We start from the raw sequence: 19,732 nt of genomic DNA, 5'->3' as shown, positions 1-19,732 counted from the left end.
AGTGTGTTACTTCTGTTTACAGCAATGATGGAACCCACAAAGCCCACCTCTTTTCACAACTTTGTTTCCTTGTCACAGACTGTCAGTGCAAAAACAAACACAAAAACATCTCCTCTATAATTTCCTCTCAGAGCCCTTTGGCACCAGTTAATAATTGTTGGAAAGAACTGAAATAATTGTTAAGGAAACAGTTTTAAATGTAAGTGCACAAAAAAGTACTAGTACTTCAATATGCATCTAAAAGGGCATGTTTTTTCACAGGAAAAGCTGAGTCTCGCCTCGCTAACACACAAAAGAGCAGGAAATGTTCATGCAGAAGTGATATCTTCTGTTGTCAGTTTTAACGTGTTGGCCTTACTTTGAATAAGAATTCAAACAGATTGTCTTAAAAAAACATTTAAAAAGAAGTGTAGTAGTAAAGTGTATCCTATACTATCGAAGAATTTAGTGTATGAACTGTATAAACTTGAGAATAGGTTAAAGAAAAAACTGTACTGAGTACTTAATATTTTGCAGCAGATGTACTATTGACCTGTAGACTACCCAGAATTACTATTTTAAACACCTGATGTTGTAGTTGAGTTGGCGAGGAAATGGAAAAAAAAGGATTTTCATCAGCGTCAAAGTGATTCTGGAAACTGCCAGAGGGGAAAGTGGCACTTTGGTGGTGCATAGTGTGGATGGTCTGCTGCCAACATTGAGCGGTGGAAGGATTACTAGGAGGATCCCGCTGAGGAAGCAGAGGTGGTTGGCTTCTTCCTTAGAGACTGGGTGAGGGGTTTGATAGTTTGGGAGGTACTCAGTGTATAGCTCCTACTCCTCCACACCTAGGGAGCCAACTGAGTAGTTCAATCATCTGACTAGAAAGCCCTGTGTGCAACTCCTGTGCCACGTGTTCTGGGGATGCTCAGGCCCAGGGGAAGAGAGCAGGGCTGCAAAGATTCGTCTCCATAATGAATGACATCAACTATAAAGATGCGTCATATTGTAAAACCACGTAATAAATGCGCTTTTCTAACTGCAATACATTACAGGAAGCTATGGGGGCAGCAGTACCGCCTAATAACGTCTGCCAAAACTGCACTCGAGGAAGAACGTAGTCAAACGGCAAAACAGGAGGAGGGAAAAAAATGGAGGCGGGGAATTTAAAATATGTAAAAGCATTTCACAGAAAACGCACAAAATTAAAAGCAGACTGTGCAAAGCGGAGCATTACTCCAGTGCACGAGAACTAAAATGCACCGACACCCTTGAGCTGTGACGTCAGTTTAATTGGCATTAAGCACTTTATTTTTATTTATTTTAGCCATTTTTAAATGGTAAATGGTCTGTATTTATATAGCGCTTTACTAGTCCCTAAGGACCCCAAAGCGCTTTACATATCCAGTCATCCACCCATTCACACACACATTCACACACACATTCATACACATTTTTAGTTTCCTATTTTCACTTTTTTTTTTTTGTTTAAATACTACTAGCATTTTAATTTATATTACCTAATATTTTGATTAATTTCATTTTTTAGCCTGATGGTAATGTTAAAATTACATTTGATTATTTTCAAATTCATGTTTCCTGGGTCATAATTTTAACTTGCTGTAGGATGAGACAACAGGGTGATTCACAGGTGGGAAGACTTGAGCAGGTGAGATACTTTAGCCTAGAACAGGAGGTTTGCCCACAGGAAGCAGAGATAATAATTATTAAAATAATCATTGACTAATTAAAGAAAAATCAGGCAGATTAGTTGAAAATGAAAATAATCATTAGTTGCAGTAGAGAGATTCCCTCTGTCTAGTAGCCCTGGGAATACCAAGGTGTTCCCTTAGATGAGCTAGATGTGGGGGGTCTCACTTATTTACTTAGGAAGCTGTCCCTCAGGCATAAATTACCCTGATTTCAACTTGATAAGAAAAACATAAACATAAAGGTTGCTTTACCCATTAACGTTTATTTGTTCTGCAGCACTTGCCTCTAAAGGTCCTGAATGCTATTTGGACTAATATTGATTAATACTCATATATACGCCTTTATTGTTTCACAAGGGGTTAAAAACAGAATATCCACATTTTAGACTTGAATTGCAGATTTTATTACAGCAGCTTGGCAGGAGCTAAGCAAAAGCCAAAATAAATAAGAGAAGTATAATCAAATCACATCAATTCTACTCATTTAATTAACCCACTCTAAGCTAATGTTGATTTTTTCTTATCTTTGGGGTGAGAGAGGTTGGTGGTGAGACAGTTCCAGCACCATAGATGTGTTCCACCTCAGTGCTCTGTGTTAATGGAAATGTTTAGGAAAGCAGGATTTCTCAAAGTTATAATTCACAGGGCAAACCCTGGTCTTGAGACTCTGCGATCCACCTGGTAAATAATGGAAGTCCAAACCTTCTCAGAATTATAATTCAACATGTGAATGATGATGATGATGATGATGAGCAGAAATAGAGCCAAATCCAAGTCTGCAATTTCAGTCCACTGGCCAATCTCCCCCTGGGACCTCTGCTAGAATTTTCAGCGGTGAACTTCTGGAATCCCTTTGAACTGCGAGATGAGCAGTTCAAAGGGTTGAACTGCTGCAGACTGACCCAGTAGACCTCCAGGCAATTTATGCTTTATCAAGTGCCCAGTCGCCCCACCTATCTCTCTCTAATATCTAGCCAACCAATCAGATGTTTACACAAGTTTCACTGATCTTCAGCCAGACCTCAATATTCTTTCCATTTATGACCTTTCACCCACTTTAACTAAGGCGAAGGCCATTTCATTTCATGACTTCATTCAGTTGAGATTTCATTAGCACATTCACTTCACATAATTCCTTTTAATACAGATACTTGTTTCTTTAAAACTTTTGCGTTTGTCATTCATATTCATTAAATACAATATATTCAATGCAATCCCCCTTTTCACTAAATCATACACTTTAAAAGTCAGACATTCAGTGTTCTTAGCATGCTCTCATTCACACACTCACACTCATATCTCTCAAGGCTGTTTCTACAGCTAGGCCTGAGGCCTGTCTCTAAAATCATTATTCTCTTTTCTTACTTTTCCTTATTCATCATTTTAGCCTCAAACATCTTTAAATTTACAGATTATGTTCTGACCAGTATTGCACATAATTAACTATCAGCAAAATCACATATGAATAATAATTCTGTGTTTAACCTTTACAACATTTAACTCTATTTTTCTTGTTCAAAAGTATAATGATGGGTTGGTGACATAGTTCTTATCCTCTTAAACTCCGACATGAATAAACAGGTCGATGATGGATTCGCGTTTACACACACAAACATTAGAATTTGCATTTTCACTACTCAGACTGCATCTCTCTGTTAACATTTAGATCAAACTTCAATCTTTGATCTTAAACCTTATAGATGATCTACTTACTATCAGAATGGGAAAAGGTCTTTCTAGCATTGTGACCATTTCAACACATAAGCCTCATATGGCTCTCTTCCACAGCATCCTGTCTTCCTTCTCTCACCCCAAACGGTCGTGGCAGATGGCTGCCCCTCCCTGAGCCTGGTTCTGCTGGAGGTTTCATCCTGTTAAAAGGGAGTTTTTCCTTCCCTCTGTTGCCAAAGTGCTTGCTCGTAGGGGGTCATAATTGTTGGGGGGTTTTCTGTATGTATTATTGTTGGGTGTACCTTACAATATGAAGCGCCTTGAGGCGACTGCTGTTGTGATTTCAGAATCAGAATCAGAATCAGAATACTTTATTCATCCCGAGGGAAATTAGGGGTTACAGCAGGCAGCACGCTAATGGCGCATGCGCACTCACAAAGGAACCTTCTGACCAACTTTACACAAACATCACATTGGGCAGGCATGTCAGAAGGTAGGCTGATAGGAAAAAAACAACGAAAATACACTACATGAGGTAAGAGGAGGAGAAAAAAAAAACTCCACTCAGACTGAGCTCCTAGTGGGAGAACAGTTTGATAAAAGAAAAAACACCTCAGCACAAAAGCACATGACTATCAATACACCATAGAAACACGAGACAAGCAACAGGGGCGGGTAAAGGGTAAGAGAGAGCCGGCGTAGACAGCGCATCCGGTCCTGCAGCATCTGTGCTGGTCCAGTTGACTGCTATCATCCCCGGTAGGGCACAAGCATCGAAGGCGTTGGAAAGGGAGGGGGATGAGTGAGTGCTTATCAGTGTAAGTGTGTGTGTGTGCGTGTCCATAGTTTAGCTGAGACAGTGTCCTTCGGCCTATCAGGCTAAGTAAACAGTCCTCCAGCCAATCCAGGTGTCCTTCATGGGGCGGGAAGAATAGTCATCACACAGTCGTTATCAGGGAGTTGTTTTGGTGGGCTTGGCGCTATATAAATAAAATTGAACTGAACTGAAGGCTGGGTATCAGCTGTGATGGCACGGTGCATCTCTCCTTACTCCACGTTACACAACAGTAACCCACTGCCCTCTTCTGGTCGTGTTCTGGAAACACACACAGTTAGGCAAAATCGGACCCATAAATACAGTTTTTGCTGATGTTTTTTTTAAAGAACAAATCCTCAAAAAAAAAAAATCAACATTGAGTAAAGCATTATTTTTCCAAAGTGAAAAGATTTTTTAAAAATTATTAATACATGCCCTGTGAAATTTTCTTGTGAAGTATTTATGTACGTTTGTAGTCTGGTCCATTTTTATCTTTTCTTCTTATGCTTTGCTATGAGGTAGACACTGATTACAGCCAACACCATGATGATCAGACTGACGGAGAGCAGGACTGCCTTCAGCAGACAGATGGAGATGCCATCAGAGGGAGTCTCTGAACCTGCAACACAGAAAACCATGACTTCACCACAAACTCAGATCCAGAATGTGACATTAAGCACAAGATGGTCAAAAGAAAACTACTAAGGTCTAAATTTGAATTTAAATAGATTTAATAGCAATTTTTTTTTACTTTGTAACTTAGTGAACTCTAATTCAAAATACATGCAAGTACATGCATAAAAGGCTCCAAAGAAAGACCTTATGCAATACCACGTTTTAAGTTTTCAATATTTAATCAATTATTTTTCACTCTTTCTGATAGGTTTGTAGCTTGAACCTATCCGCTGGAACGTTGAAGACAATATAATTACACAGCAAAGCAAGACACGGGTAGGCAAAGTTCTTCATGTTACTCATGCATGAGGGAGACCTGCCTGGAGTCAAGTGTCGTTCCACCACTTGACCTCCGTCAGACTCTCAGCCAGGTTCCCCACAGCACTCCTTTTATTGTGGTTACATGAACATGCATAGGGTCATTAACATATAACATCTTACATAGGTATACATGTGAACAAAGAATACTGCGTGTGTGTGTGTGTGTGTGTGTGTGTGTGTGTGTGTGTGTGTGTGTGTGTGTGTGTGTGTGTGAGGTCAAGATGTGACCCGCTGGTGCCAGGAGTCTAACGGGTCCATCTAAACAAAAGGCTCTTACACTCAAACAGATATACGTGTGTTTGCTATACCATATATCAATAAGAAAAGATAAAACCTCTCCTAGGGGGTATGTGATCTATTCCAGGACACTCTGTGGAGGAGTGAACGCACTCCCCTCTTCATGCTACACAGAGTTGTTACAGACCTCCTAGGATGAGACATTCTTTCAATCTACAAATGATTATATACTTCTAAGCATATATGGTTAAATATTTCTAAGCATAAATGACAATCAACAATACAAAACCTAACACTTTCTGCTTTTTGTCATGTCAAACATAACAACAAACTACTTGTAAGCCTAACAAAAAGGTTCAAGATTTATGTTATTATTTTTATGAGCCAATGTTCCACATGTACTTATTTGTATTTTTCTAAGTTTGTGAACATATTTAATTGGAAACACTAAATTTTTATTTTAAAAAAAGAATTGCTCCCACTCTTTAAGTTTAATTCCAACCTATAAATTGAAATCAAGCACCAAAGGCTGTGACTTTCTTGGCTGATTCTCAGCAGGTCTGAGTTTCAGTGTCACATTCAAAAGTGCTGCTAATGTGGGTTTAGTCTCTCAGTTTCTTTCTTTTTTTTTATCACTAGGAAGCTACTGACAAATTTGGTGGTATATCTGTGGTGGAGAACATAAAACAAAACACTACATCAAATACAATGCATGATAAAAATATTATGCAAATACTTCTCCCAAAAATGAATGGGTATATTCCATTTGAAAAAGCAGCACTACTAATGGGAAGAAATTTATGAATGAACAGTAATTAATTATCAACATTATCTACCCAGGTCTTTAACATCAGTTTGCTATTAAATTCTATTTCAGATAAATAGAAGCAGACAAATGATTTCATATGATTAATTTTGCACTGCTTGTTGTGGTTCTGTGCTTATATAATACTCAACATGCACCTTGGACTATGACCTTGTATTCAGCTACCCTTTGTGAGATTGTCTTTTATTCTTACCTGAAAGTGTCTTGCAGTAAGATGTTATCTTTTCTGTCTTGTGTTTCCAGCTCACTTGGTTGCTGTGATTACAGATGATGAAGTCTTGCTGCAAATAAATAATGAGAGTGGAAGAACAGGGCTTGGCTTTTTTTCTATTTTCTACATGAGAGCAGTTTTGGGTGTCACATCTAAACCTGCTGCTGATGTGAGAATCCACTGTGCTGCAGGTCACAGTGAGGTTACAGGAGTTTGAACTGCTGTCCACAGAGTCCACTGTCAGGTTAACTGGAGAAACTGGATCTGAGGAGCAACAACAGGCACAAAGAGAGTTACAGCTGGTCTATGCTGCATGAGTATTTAACAGTTATAATAAAAATAGAAACCTACCTTGGACTATGACCTTGTATTCAGCTACCCTCTGGTTTTGTTCCCCACTTACTATTGCAATATAATCTCCGCTGTCACTGTGTTGCACATTCTTCAACAGCAAAGAATTATTTTGTACAAAAATCTTAGCCCTGCCTTTATATGTGCCAAACACTACTGAATTAAGATAATTACTTTTAGCTACTATGTGAATGATATTAAATCTCCAGAAAAAATCTGCCCCTTCGGTGAGTGCAACAGAGCCTTTTATATCCAGAAGTAAGTCTTTTCCATGCTCCACGAACACATGTTCAGGCCCTAAATAAAGACAAATAATAATTATAATAATATCATAATCAAGTACATCCATGTTTATTGTTTCTGTTGGTTGCATGTGTTTTTGTTATGATCACAAGTTGATTGAAAAAAAAATGTCTTGATAAATCAATCAATCAATCAATCAATCAATCAATCAATCAATCAATCAATCAATCAATCAATCAATCAATCACCCTTTAAAAACATCCCAGAAAGTCAATTCTGAACATCTTTCACTCAAAACGCAGAAGAACAGAATCAGCTTGTTGGGAATTGATCAGCAATTATTTTTTTTAGCAGTAAGCTAATTGTCTAAGGAGCTTGGAAAGAAAAGTGTCTGGACATCAGTTCATCTTCTTGAGTTCTAGGGTCAAATGGTGGAGAGGTCTGGGCATTCCTCAGACAAACTTAACAATGTAGTGTATGCTGTACAGTGTACATGGGTCATTTCAGCTCAGGAAATCGCATGATAGGTGAGGCTAGGTTTTACAATGAGCTTACCCGAAACCTTGCCTGATTGTGACCTACATCCGTTTTCACACCTTGGCTCGTGTGAACTTAAGAAACTTCTCGGATGAGACGTGAAACATCTTCAAGCAACTTAAAGAAGTCAGGACACTTTTCTTTCCGAGCTCCTTATACTATCATGACCTGGATGACTAAGAACCTTCACAGACAGTAAGTTAATTATTAATTCAAACAGTTTTTATAACAAACTAGAAATTTACAGAATTGAATCAATTATAATTTGACAGAAACATCTAACCAATTAAAAGCATTTTGGACATCTTTGGTGGAATATCACTTAGTTAATACCAAATTCAAATTCAAATCAAATTCAAATTTTATTTGTCACGTACACAGTCATACACAGTACGATATGTAGTGAAATGCTTGGACAACTGCTCGTGACCTAAAGAAAACAAAAAAAGGAAAAGGCTATGAATAAGATAGGAAATAAATATGAAAAATTAAAAAGGGTAAATTTAACTAGGAAGGAATAAAATATAAATTAAGGTTAAAAATGAAATAACTGTACAACACAAATTAGAATGAAGGGTAAATTTAACTGGGAAGAATAAGATAAAATATATAAATTAAAGTTGAAAATAAAATAACTGTACAACAAAATACACAATACACAATATAGAACTATATAAGAATGTATGAAGAAATCTAAATATAAATAAATATATACACAATAACAGCAGCTGTACAAGTATTAACCGGAAATGAAGAATATAGTGACCAGTGTTGTGCAAAACCAAAGTCCAGAAAGTCCAGTGTGTGTGTAAGAACCATATGTGTGGGTCAGTACTGTGTGGTGGTGTGATTGAGAGACCGTATCGCCTGCGGGAAGAAGCTCCTCCTCAGTCTCTCTGTGTTGGTCTTCAGGGAGCGGAATCGCTTTCCTGACCTCAACAGAGAGAACAGTCTGTTGTTGGGATGGCTGAGGTCCTTCACGATCTTCCATTTGCTTTGTCTTTGATAAACAAACAAATAAAAAAAAAACGTGCCCATGCTTACATAAAAATATTGCCAAATGCTAAACTAAGATCCAATAGTACTGCTTCCAGTTCACCATACTGCGGGTCACAGCCTCAGCTGTCAGAAAAAGAGTTCACTCTCAGCTGACCTGTACTGTTATTTAAGATTTCTTTAACATATTTTCCACACTGTGCTTGGAGACATGTTGGAACAATTTTTCTCCAAGTACTTCTGTTATTAAAATATCTAGAACAGGGGTCGGCAACCCTGGGCTCAGGGTTAACTGATGGCACGACCATAGATGAACTGGCCATCAGGCATACCGGGCACATGCTTTTTTTTAATTCTTTTTTTTTTTTGTAACGGTATAAACAATGAAAGGTGGTGGATTGGCTATGGCGGAGCTTCCACAGATTCAGTAACATTAGCAAGTGGTGGAGGCTGGCAGGTGGATGAGGGAAAGGGGAGGCAGGAGGAGAGACCCGAGGCAGCCGCCGGTCCGAGTGTCAGGTGAACTGAACTTCAGGTAAGAAGTTATTACCTGCAGTCTATCTGGGTCAGATATAAACCAAGTTTAGGTGGAGTTTATTTTTGTTGTGCTGACTTTTTACAGTCAGTTATATGGCTTTTTCCTATAGGAAAAGCCATATATAATACCTGGTGGGCCGGTCTCTAGTCAAAATGCCCGGGCCGATTTTTTTGTCCCAGTCCAGCCCTGGGCACCACACGCAGTGAATTAATCTGAGAAGGTGCATTAAAAAATAAATGGCTGCGCCAGCGGTGCACATTGCAAAGTAGCTCGCATAGACACATTGGTTGTGCCGCTTCTTAATGACGGTATTTTAACTAACAACCCCAACTATCAGATTCAACTTGTAATTGGCTAAAAATAACTTATCCTACCGGTGAGAGTGATGTTGTTAGCTTTCCACATTTCGACACTTCAAAAGCTTCAGGAGCTTTCCACTCAGCACAGCATCAGCACCACGGAAATACATGGATACAGCCGTAGACTCGAGACACAATGCGTTTTTGGGACTTTCAGGCGTATGGACCAATGTTTTATTTTCTGAACAAACCAGAAAGCTTTAATGAGCAGCTAGATTTGTCTCGCATTAACTGGCTGAGTTAATGCCAGTTAATGCAACATCGAAGCAGCTGGAATCCACAGCTGTGCGTGTTCATGGAGCTTGCATGTTCACCTGCTGGACATACCTGACAAGTTTAACTGTCTTCAGAACATTGCAGAGGCCTTATTGACAGTACTTGGCTCTACATATCTGTGTGAGCAGATTTTCTCTCACACGAAGAGTGTCCTCGGGTAGCTGTCTGAATGCTGGACACTCGGAGACCTGTGTCTCTGAGAGACCAGAGATCACATTAACATGTGTAGGGGAGACCGGGGATAGTTGTAACGTGGGTCAGTTGTAACGCTTCCAATTTCTCCAATCAGGGCTAAGTTTCAAATGATGTGACTCATCCTGTGCATGCCCAACTCAGTTCTGCTATCACATGTGAAAAATCAGCACATTTTGTCAAACACAGACAATTTAACATGAAAAAAAGTAATTTGTATGCCAAAAAGTAAGTTTTTCTACTTTATTTCAATGTTTAATAGCATTATCTGCTTTGCAGTTAAAGTCATCAAACTTAAATTATGTTATTTGTATGTCTATGGGGATATATTCTGTGTAGGTCTTTAGTGCTAGTGTTTTAGCCGTTGGCTGTAATGTTAGCTAGTTCATGGCTATAGGAGTCTGGGTCAGTTGTAACAGCAACAGTCTGAGTTAGTTGTAACAATAATGCAGATGTTACAACTTGCCACACTTTTACTTTAACTTATATTAAACAAGTTGGGGCAGCGACATCAGCAGAGAGAGGTTCACTAGTCGCTTTTGTATATGCGGTTAATGCCATTGGCAACACAATTACTTCACTGTTTGTGTTCCCACACATACATTATGCAGACCACTGTGTCAGAGATGGACCAGTAGGAAGTACTGGTGGAAATAAATCAGGATGGGTGCAAGAAACAGATTTCCTGATCTTTCTGAAGCACTTTGCAAACCACACCAAGGTAAGCCATGATAAAAAGTAATGGAATCGCGATGCTGGTGAACAACTACATTTTTTCAGCTTCATTGTTATGTTCAAAATTGGTGCAAGAGCTGTAGGTTATAATGCCCACTGAGCCAATGAGGCCAAACTCAAGGAAGACCAATGAAAATTAATGAAATATTCAGTTGCAGAAAATTCCATAATTTGTCTTTTTTGGGGGGTTGGAATATGTTCAAAAGCTAGATTTCTGCATTCTGTCACACACACACACAGCTACATAAATGGATGTAAGTGCATTCATGTGTTGAATAAACAAAGATTACATGTTAATATTTTGTCAGTACCCTTATTTCATTGTGTTACATTTCACCCCAGGATATGTTACAACTAACCCAGACTATGGGGTTAATTGTAACATTTCACTCTTTGTGTTTGAGGCCATACCATGCAATGGGTAATTGTGCTGCAAAGAAAATAGCTGCACTATTTAATAGCCGAGACATGTAAATACTTTGGATTACATTTTGAATCCACTACCTTAAACGAGCTCCAAATTACAGACAAAAATGTCAAAAATGTTACAACTATCCCCGGTCTCCCCTACCCCTGTATTAACAAACATGGCATATTGGCTCAGTTTATTTTTCTTATCATTGTTGTGAGGAGACCATAAATAGCATGTGCATTTCTGTTGTATAGTTCATTTGCTGTTATGGATAAAAAGTGTCTTTTTTTTTGTTTCAAAATAGCTGATAGCTGCCAACGTCTGCAAACTTTAGTTTATTATACGTGTTTTGTAACACTTTATAATAATGCCACTGCATTAAGCATTAGTGAGGTACTAGTAAGTTATTAGTAAGTGCTTAATTCATCCTTTATATTGTATATCATTATTCCATACAAATATAGATACAGAAATACAGACAATGTATACTCAGCTATGACTGCTACTACATCACTGCCAGTAACAATCATAACCATAGTTATAATCACAGTCATAATAATATCTGTATTTATAAATGGCTTAGTAATGATATATGATTACCTAATTGCTAACACCTTACTAATGGTTACTAATGTGACATTATTTTAAAGTGCTACTTTAATATGTAATCAAACAGGATGGGCAGTATTTTCATTAGTTTTCCTGCTTTACTACAACTAACACAAACATCAGTGGAAATTCATGCAAGTAGACGCGCTGCATTTTGTTCTAACAAAATAACACATATATTAAGATTGTGTCTATTTAAAGAATAAAGAATAAAAAGTAATATCAAAAACTAGCGTTTTGTACCTTTGGCCTGTTCTGATCTGTTTGATGAAAATAAAGCAGTTGACCTTGGTATTTTCAATTACACTTAACTGGCTATTATTCTCTTACCTCTTGTCTCGGTGCAGGACAGCAGTGCAAGTATCACAAAGAAAATCATTGCAGACTCTTGAGCCTTCTAAACACATGCAACACCAGGGAAGTGGTTTATACCTATGACAGACCTACACGGGCAGCCCCTTTTCACAGCAGTGTAAAAGTAAACACATAAACTTTTCAAGTCCAATTTCCTTTCAAAGCAATGTTTCACAACTTAAAATCTGTCATGTTAAAAATGTTAATGTATTTTATTAAATTTGGTTACTTTTGGATTTAAGCACTTGAACTTACATATGTAGCTCGCTAAATTTCCAGTGTTAGCCACAATAATTCTCATATGTCTATGTCCCATTTTCTGGTGGTTGTGTTACATAAATGCTACATAAAGTTGGAAAATGAAGGCGTTATAGTTTAGCTCTGAGCTGACCACAGTTTCACAGCTGCACAGTCTTGCTACAGAAACATTTGCTGAAAGCATTTGTCGGCAGTTGTCAAAACAGATGTGGTTACACATTCAAACTGCTTTCAGGTTACAGAAAGCAAATGTGCTGCAAGTGGTCAAAACAAATCAACACACAAGAAAAAAAAACAGCCCATTTTAACTTGATCTTTTTCTACATAAATTGTGAGTTACTTGAAAAATTGTTTGACAACAAACTGTTTTTCTTTGCTTGGTATGAGGTCGACCTCACTATGAGGTCGACACTGATAACAGGAAATACCATGAAGATCAACTTTGACATGTTTCCTTGTTTGATGGAGTAACCTTCTAAATATCTTAATGACTGTTCAATATGCAGATAACATAAATATATCTTTAAAAAGACTCTACAATATGATAACAGGTTTACTTCAATGTACTGTTGCTGTATATAAGGAGGCTCGGTCACCTGCCTTTCTATGTTCACTGATGGTCGCATTTCCTGACATCTTTTGCTGCTCGCTGCCTGTTAGGCTGGACATGTACAGGCCCCCTAATGTGGTATATATGTTCTGCCCATTGCATAGGAACTGTGGATATCTGTCTGCCTAATCCAACTTGTTTGTGTACATAGAAGCCTCTTTCTTGTGGCGTCTCCTGTTTGTGTTGCGTTGTGAAATTAGTACTACTTAACAACGCAATCTACTACTAGTGTTTATACTGCTTCTATAGGTTGTGTAATCCCAGTTTCCAGAGGTTTGAAAACATGTTTTCTACAGGCCTTGAGTTAATTTTTTCTGGAGCTTTATTTACAGTTTTGTGTGCATCTCCATTTATCATGCACGGCTGAGACAGTCAAATGAAGTTACTGGAAAATGATCATGAACAGCATGGCACCTTCTTAAATGAGACTAGGTAGTAAAAACTATGTGTGAAGGAATGCAGAGTGATCAGCAGGCATTTCCAAGATGGTGCGGACTCTTGAGCTAAAACAAAAGTGAGCAGCTGCAGGCTGGGGCAGAAATGCTGGGTTTCAGTGTCTTTATTATTTTAACAAAATTTAACAAATGACAGGTTTAAGCTGTTTACAAACAAATAAATTGATTCATTGAAATGAATAAACCAGTGAAAGAAAAACAGGAAAATGTAAAATTAGAAAAAAAAAATACTGAGAATCATTTTGAGAATAACTCAACAGGCTAAAAAGGAATTGTTTTTAAAATAATCTGTATTCATATGTATTATGCTGATAACAACATTGATATTCATAAACAATGTTGGTATTTGTAAAAAAAATATTATACTTACTAATCATGTAAATTTCCTGCAGCTGTCATAGACGCCCCCATTGCCGTCCATAAAAAATTACCCAGTCCAAATGTTGTCATGGCTGGATATTCAAATTGTGGACCTAGTTTGGACGTCATATAGATGTCCAGAAATGGTCATGGACTGATGGACCCAGTATAGACATGATTGGCACCTGTATCCAACCCCCAATTTTTAGTGGGATTTTTTTTGTGTTGCTTCAGTTTTTGTGTTTGGTTCAGTGATATTATTTGGTTCAGCTGCATGCAGCTTTTATTTGGACACTATCCAGGCTTAAATGGGGCCTTAATAATTTTAGTGTGTGTGTGTGTGTGTGTGTGTGTGTGTGTGTGTGTGTGTGTGTGTGTGTGTGTGTGTGTGTGTGTGTGTGTGTGTGTGTACCTGTTTGAGGAGTGGTTAACCTTCTAAACTCTTCCTTTGTGGCTGGATGTGTAGTTTTCAAAATGTTTTTTTCCCCTTTCCTAAAAATAAGCTTAAACCTTTGAATTGTGGAATCACACCTCATCTTAGTGCACCTTACTGATGCTTTTACTCATTTCCTTGGGTGACATTTCCAAGGTGGTGATGTTGACAACTTTTGGTCAAAGGAGCTTGCAAAGAAAAGCGTCTGGACTTCTTTAAGTTGCTTGAAGACGTTTCACCTCTCATCCGAGAAGCTTCTTCAGTTCTAAGGTCAAATGGTGGAGACTCCCAGATATAAACCTAGTGGGAGTGATCCCCCACAGAGGGACAAAAGGACCCCCTGATGATCCTCTAATCACCTGAGCCAAGGTGTGAAATTGGGTGTGGGACCCAATCAGCCAGAGTTTCGGGTGTGTTCATTGTGAAACCTGGCCCCACCTTGTCATGCGAATTCCTGAGGTCAGATGGCCCAGGATGTGAGTGGGCGTTAAGGCGTCTGGGAAGGGATCTCAAAACTGGATTATAGATGGCAGAGAGTTGGTGTCGTAAACCCCCGCCTCTGTTCAAAGATGGTCGCTCACAGTGGACATAGATGGCTTCTTTCACTCCTCTTTCAAACCATCTGTCCTCTCTGTCCAAAATGTGAACATTGGCATCCTCGAAAGAGTGCCCTTTATCCTTAAGATGCAGATGGACTGCTGAGTCTTGTCCTGTGGAGGTGGCTCTTCTGTGTTGTGCCATGCGCTTGTGAAGTGACTGTTTGGTCTCTCCAATGTAGAGGTCTGGGCATTCCTCGCTGCACTGTACAGCATACACCACATTGTTAAGTTTGTGTTTTGGCGTTTTGTCTTTCGGGTGAACCAGTTTCTGTCTGAGTGTGTTGCTGGGTCTGAAATTCACTGGGATGTCATGCTTGGAGAAAACTGACAACTTTTGGCTGCCCAAAAAGATGGGGGGGAATAGTGAGTGTCACGGGCAAACCATTAAAACTATTTAAGAAAGGCTGGTGACCCCTGTTATAGAGTCTGACAGCTGCAGGGATTATATACAAATATTCAACTATACCAGAATTAAACTAGGTCTAAAGAAAAAAAAAGGAGTGAGTATCACTACAAAGATTAACCCACAGTGGTCCTCATACCACAGTTTGATATCAGCAAACACCGAGAGCATACACTGATATGACACCACAGCCATGCTATCAATGCAAACACTGATAACATAGCGTAAATCGAATTAAATCGGAACTTGATGAGACCTTTTGAGTAGGGCTGGGCGATATGGCCTAAAATCCATATCGCGATATAATTTGAAGCATGTGCAGTAACGATATATATCACGATATATATTCTTTTCCTCTGTATAACGTATTTCCACACAAAAAATCCTTTAATTTTCTCCAAAATCGAGAGTGTGCCGTATGTATGAATTCTGGTTGTGCTTACTGACCTCGAACCGATTTCTGCGTGCAGAAATCTGTTAAAAAATGTTTTAGTACAACGTTGGTAATCCGCACTGCTTGATGGATTGTCAGAGCATTACGGCTGCCGTAGTGAGGAGCTTCACGGAGTAATCTGGGTCCAAAACTCCGTTCATATCAGGTCCCAAAGTCAAACGAACACTAAGAGTTAAAAACGGTCTAAATTCTTTCATCTTTAATTAAATCACCTGCGTTGCTGATTTATCAGGTGTTACAATTAAGTTTAACATCCATGAAAACAGAATTTATTAAATTTAACAGAGTTAGAAGTTAACAGGAAGTTAGCTCGCTAGTTTACACCTAAACATTTCATACCATGTTCTGACAGAGACTTTCATCCAGTGGCTTCCTCATTGAGATCAGATTTACGGTTTTCTCACAAATGCCATCAAAGCGCAGCCTCCTCCCTCTCTGTCCCCCATAGATAACCATTCTAAAACTGCTCTCAATTTTCAGCTCAAATTTAACATCGAAGGGTGTCTTTACACTGTCACCACATCAGTATAATACACTCTACAGGCATGAAAATTTAATATGTTGTAGTCTGGAAGTTCCTGCCACTCACAGTTTTCTCTTGGGAAGCATTTGTTTTTTGGCATCTAACTCCTTCAAAACCGTTCAACTTAGAAAAACCATTCAAACACCGTTAGATTCCTCTTCTTTTGGACATGACTGCTTCTACTTTTCTCATTTTCAACATTTATATTTTTAAAATTATTCAACTTTTTTCAACAAAAATTTCCCATGTATTTCAATGGGGAGACCCTTCAAATTCTCATTCAACTTCCTCCTCTTTAAACTGTATCTACTTCCACATACATTGTCATAGAGCCACCATTCAAACTTTAAAACGAAGACAAGACATTCAACTATTCAACTTGTATTTATCTTTTCAATATCTATTATACTTTTTCTTCAGTTCCAGTTTAAGTTTCATGATGTTTTTTCACCCGTTTCAGAGTTTATAATGGGTGTGTATGGGACGGAATGTTGGGGCTAGAGTGAGACAGCTCAACTGCTAGAGTGAGAGGAGCAAAAAAATTAATCTTAAAATCTTTTTTAAAACTGCTGCTGTGTCCGCAGCGTTTGCTCTACAGGTATGATTTTACCCTCAAAACGTAGCCATCGCTGTCCTCTTTCATCCAATGTGTTTACTATTGTACTAGGTGTTATGGTTCTTTCATAAATGTCACCAATGCACAGCCTCCTCCCTCCAACTCTTCCATAGACTCTAATGTTAAAATCGCTCAGAAGGTTGGTTTGAAAATCAGAAGAGCATGGTGTCTTTCCACTGTCACCACGTCCATATAATAAACTCCACAGGCATGAAAACTGAGAATTCAGTAGACTAGAAGCTGCTGTCGCTCACGGTGAAAGAATTTCGTCAATACGACTTTTACTTTTCATTTGGGAACGATTTGTTTCGGCCTGACTTTTCTGTTCATTTTAAGGAGCAAAAGTGAGGTGCATGTCTGTGTCGTGTGTATGGAGCCACTGGGTGCAGTCACTATAGCAACCAGGCTCACACCTGCCTGCTTAACGAGCTCTCTCTCTCACTCTGCCAAGATTCATCTTAAACACTTCTCTTTCAACTGCTGCTGTGTCCACAGTGTTACAGCCATCATTTTACCCTCAAAACGTCGCCATCGTTGTTCTCTTTCCAACACCGTGTCTTTCAAAGCTCAGACTTTTAAATTTTTTAAACTGTGTGGATCCAAGCGGAGGGATCACATTTTAGTCATTCAGTGATTCAAAGAATATTAACTTTTAATATTTTTTCAGATGTTTTCTTACTAAATTTTATTTGCTCATTTCTTAGGTTTTTCTAATTTACATTTAAAACATTTTCAGCTATTTTCAAACTTCCTCTCTGTGAATGTCAGCTTTTAGCACTTCAGCACTTTGGTTTTCAGGTGAAAATTTCTGTATTTTTCATCTCGTTCAACATTTTTAACTTAAATTCAGCAATTAATTCATTTCAGTGCATACATTCAGATTCAAGCATTCACACTGCAGTTTCTTCAGAAAATGCACTTTCTAGTTCCTGTTTGCCTTTCTCTGTGTCTGACCCCAACTGTGGTGTGTGTGCGTCCCATCCCCTCCTGCCACTCACAGGAGTTACTATAGCAACCAGCCCTGTCAGCTGAGTACTGATGACTCTCTAATTAAACCTAAAAAAAACCCCCAAAAAAAACAAACATCCCCATTCTGTCATGTGACAATCTGATTGATCTGATTGGCTTACGGAGTGATGATGTCACAAGCACATCTTTAATGTGCTTGTGACATCATCACTTTTGAAGTTCTGAAGTCCATAAATAGGGAACAGCAGCAATTCTAAAGCAGTTTGTTCGCAGCTTTCAAACGTTCGACAACAGATACATTTGGAAATATTTCTAAGCCTTTTCAGAGTCACTGTGCACAGGCTCCAATATGCGTCCACGAAAACGCAGACAAAGAAAAAAAGATAATGCTGCCTCTCCTTCGTGGTCTGGCCAGCCAATCTCTCCAGGAGAAATGACCATGGATGCTGTCTTATCAGTCCAAAGGGCATTACAGGAAAGTCAGAAGGAAAACTCTGACCTCCATTACAAAGTTAAACAAATTGAAGAAGAGAAGCTTCAACTAGAGGAGAAGTGCAGACAATTGGAAGCACGAAATAAAGACCTGGAAGGAAAACAGCAACGCCAGCCTGATATAAAAATGATAAATGAGGGCTGGGGAATGAAGTTTGGTCAAGGACGAAAGAAGTTTTTCTCCCGTTTTCTTTCGTCGGGACAGAGTGCTGAATTAAAAGAAACATCTGCCCAGCTTCAAGGAAAGAAAGCTACTATTGAGGAGATACAATGGGATCTCCAAAACATGGAGCAAAAGAATCAGGTGCTTCAAGGAAAACTCAATGAAGCTGAGAAAACAATTGAAAAAATCCGCCAACAGGAAGAAGAAAAACGTATTCTCCAGGACTTAGAGAGAAGGAATCTAGAACTGCGAGAACTTTGTAATGAAATGAAGGACAAAAAATCTGAACTGGAAAGAGAAAAGGAAATACAAATGCAGCACAAACTCAAAGCCATGAGGGAAATGTACGTAGATCTGACAGTGAGGTTTGATGAAACAGAGTGCAAAAATAAAGAGCTTCTTGAAGAAAAAAAGCAACAGGAAGAAGAAAAACGTATTCTCCGGAAGTTTGAGAGAAGGCATCTAAAACTGCAAGAATTTTGTAATGAAATGAAGGACAAAACACCTGAACTGGAAAGAGAAAAAGAAACACCAATGGAGCACAAACTCAAAGCCATGAGGGAAATGTATGTAGATCTGAAAGTCAGGTTTGATGAAACAGAGTGCAAAAATAAAGAGCTTCTTGAAGAAAAAAAGCAACAGGAAGAGGAAAAACGTATTCTCCAGGACTTTGAGAAAAGGAATCTAGAACTACGAGAATTTTGTAATGAAATGAAGGACAAAACACCTGAACTGGAAAGAGAAAAGGAAATACTGGAAAAGCAATGTTCAGAGATGCAGTGTACGATCGATGGAATAAGGAAAAAACACTCAGAGCTCATGAATGTGATGTTGTTGAGGGTCACTGACTTGAGGAGCCAAATAACTGAAATGGAGGCACAAAAGCAACAACAAGAGAAAAAATGGGAACACCTGCTGCGTATGCATGAAGAATTCAAGAGAAAAATTGACCTGAAAGAAGAGATGTACAACAAAAAACAAGAGAGAAATACAGACATGCGCAAGGCAAATCGAATGGAGAAGGCAACATACAAAGACCCGAAAGAAAAGCCTAGAAAAGAACAAGCAGGATTAAAAGAAATGGAGCAAAGATGCAAGCAACTCGAGAAGCAAAATGCAGAAACAAACGATCAGTTGAGAACCCTTATCCTGGAGAAAAAAGCGCTCATGGAAAAATACCTGGAAACGAAGAAAAGAGGCTTCTGCTGGTTATTCAGATGATTTAGCCTCGTCTTCCTCCACCTGTGAGCCATCTTAATTGTCACCTCTCCTGTCCCCCCTCTCCCTTTCTCTCCTAACACCTATTCCCTACCTTCTTAATCTTTTTTCTTTTTTTCACCCTCACC

The 19,732-nt window shown here is 38.7% G+C and overlaps 1 protein-coding gene across 1 annotated transcript; it reads right to left on the bottom strand.

Annotated features, from left to right (window-relative positions):
- Positions 1-4,623: 4,623 nt before the first annotated feature.
- LOC143413392 (uncharacterized) lies at positions 4,624-12,080 on the bottom strand. Its single transcript, XM_076876335.1, has 4 exons — positions 12,028-12,080; positions 6,801-7,097; positions 6,432-6,713; positions 4,624-4,798 (listed from the first exon to the last, which is right to left on the bottom strand). The coding sequence occupies exons 1-4, from the start codon at positions 12,074-12,076 to the stop codon at positions 4,668-4,670; spliced, it is 759 nt and encodes a 252-aa protein (XP_076732450.1). The 5' UTR covers positions 12,077-12,080; the 3' UTR covers positions 4,624-4,667.
- Between the last annotated feature and the right edge of the window lie 7,652 nt (positions 12,081-19,732).

This window comes from Maylandia zebra, linkage group LG18, assembly GCF_041146795.1.
Source record: "Maylandia zebra isolate NMK-2024a linkage group LG18, Mzebra_GT3a, whole genome shotgun sequence".
Lineage (NCBI taxonomy): Eukaryota > Metazoa > Chordata > Actinopteri > Cichliformes > Cichlidae > Maylandia > Maylandia zebra.
Note: the sequence above shows the minus strand (reverse complement) of the source record. Positions and strands in the feature narration are given on the sequence as shown.

Bases quoted from the DNA above. Each gene is read 5' to 3' on its own strand.
- LOC143413392 (XM_076876335.1), bottom strand. From the start codon at position 12,076: ATGATTTTCTTTGTGATACTTGCACTGCTGTCCTGCACCGAGACAAGA. The intron at 7,098-12,027 runs GTAAGAGAATAA...GTCTTTATTTAG, and splicing joins GTCCTGCACCGAGACAAGAG to GGCCTGAACATGTGTTCGTG. The intron at 6,714-6,800 runs GTAGGTTTCTAT...GTTGCTCCTCAG, and splicing joins ATACAAGGTCATAGTCCAAG to ATCCAGTTTCTCCAGTTAAC.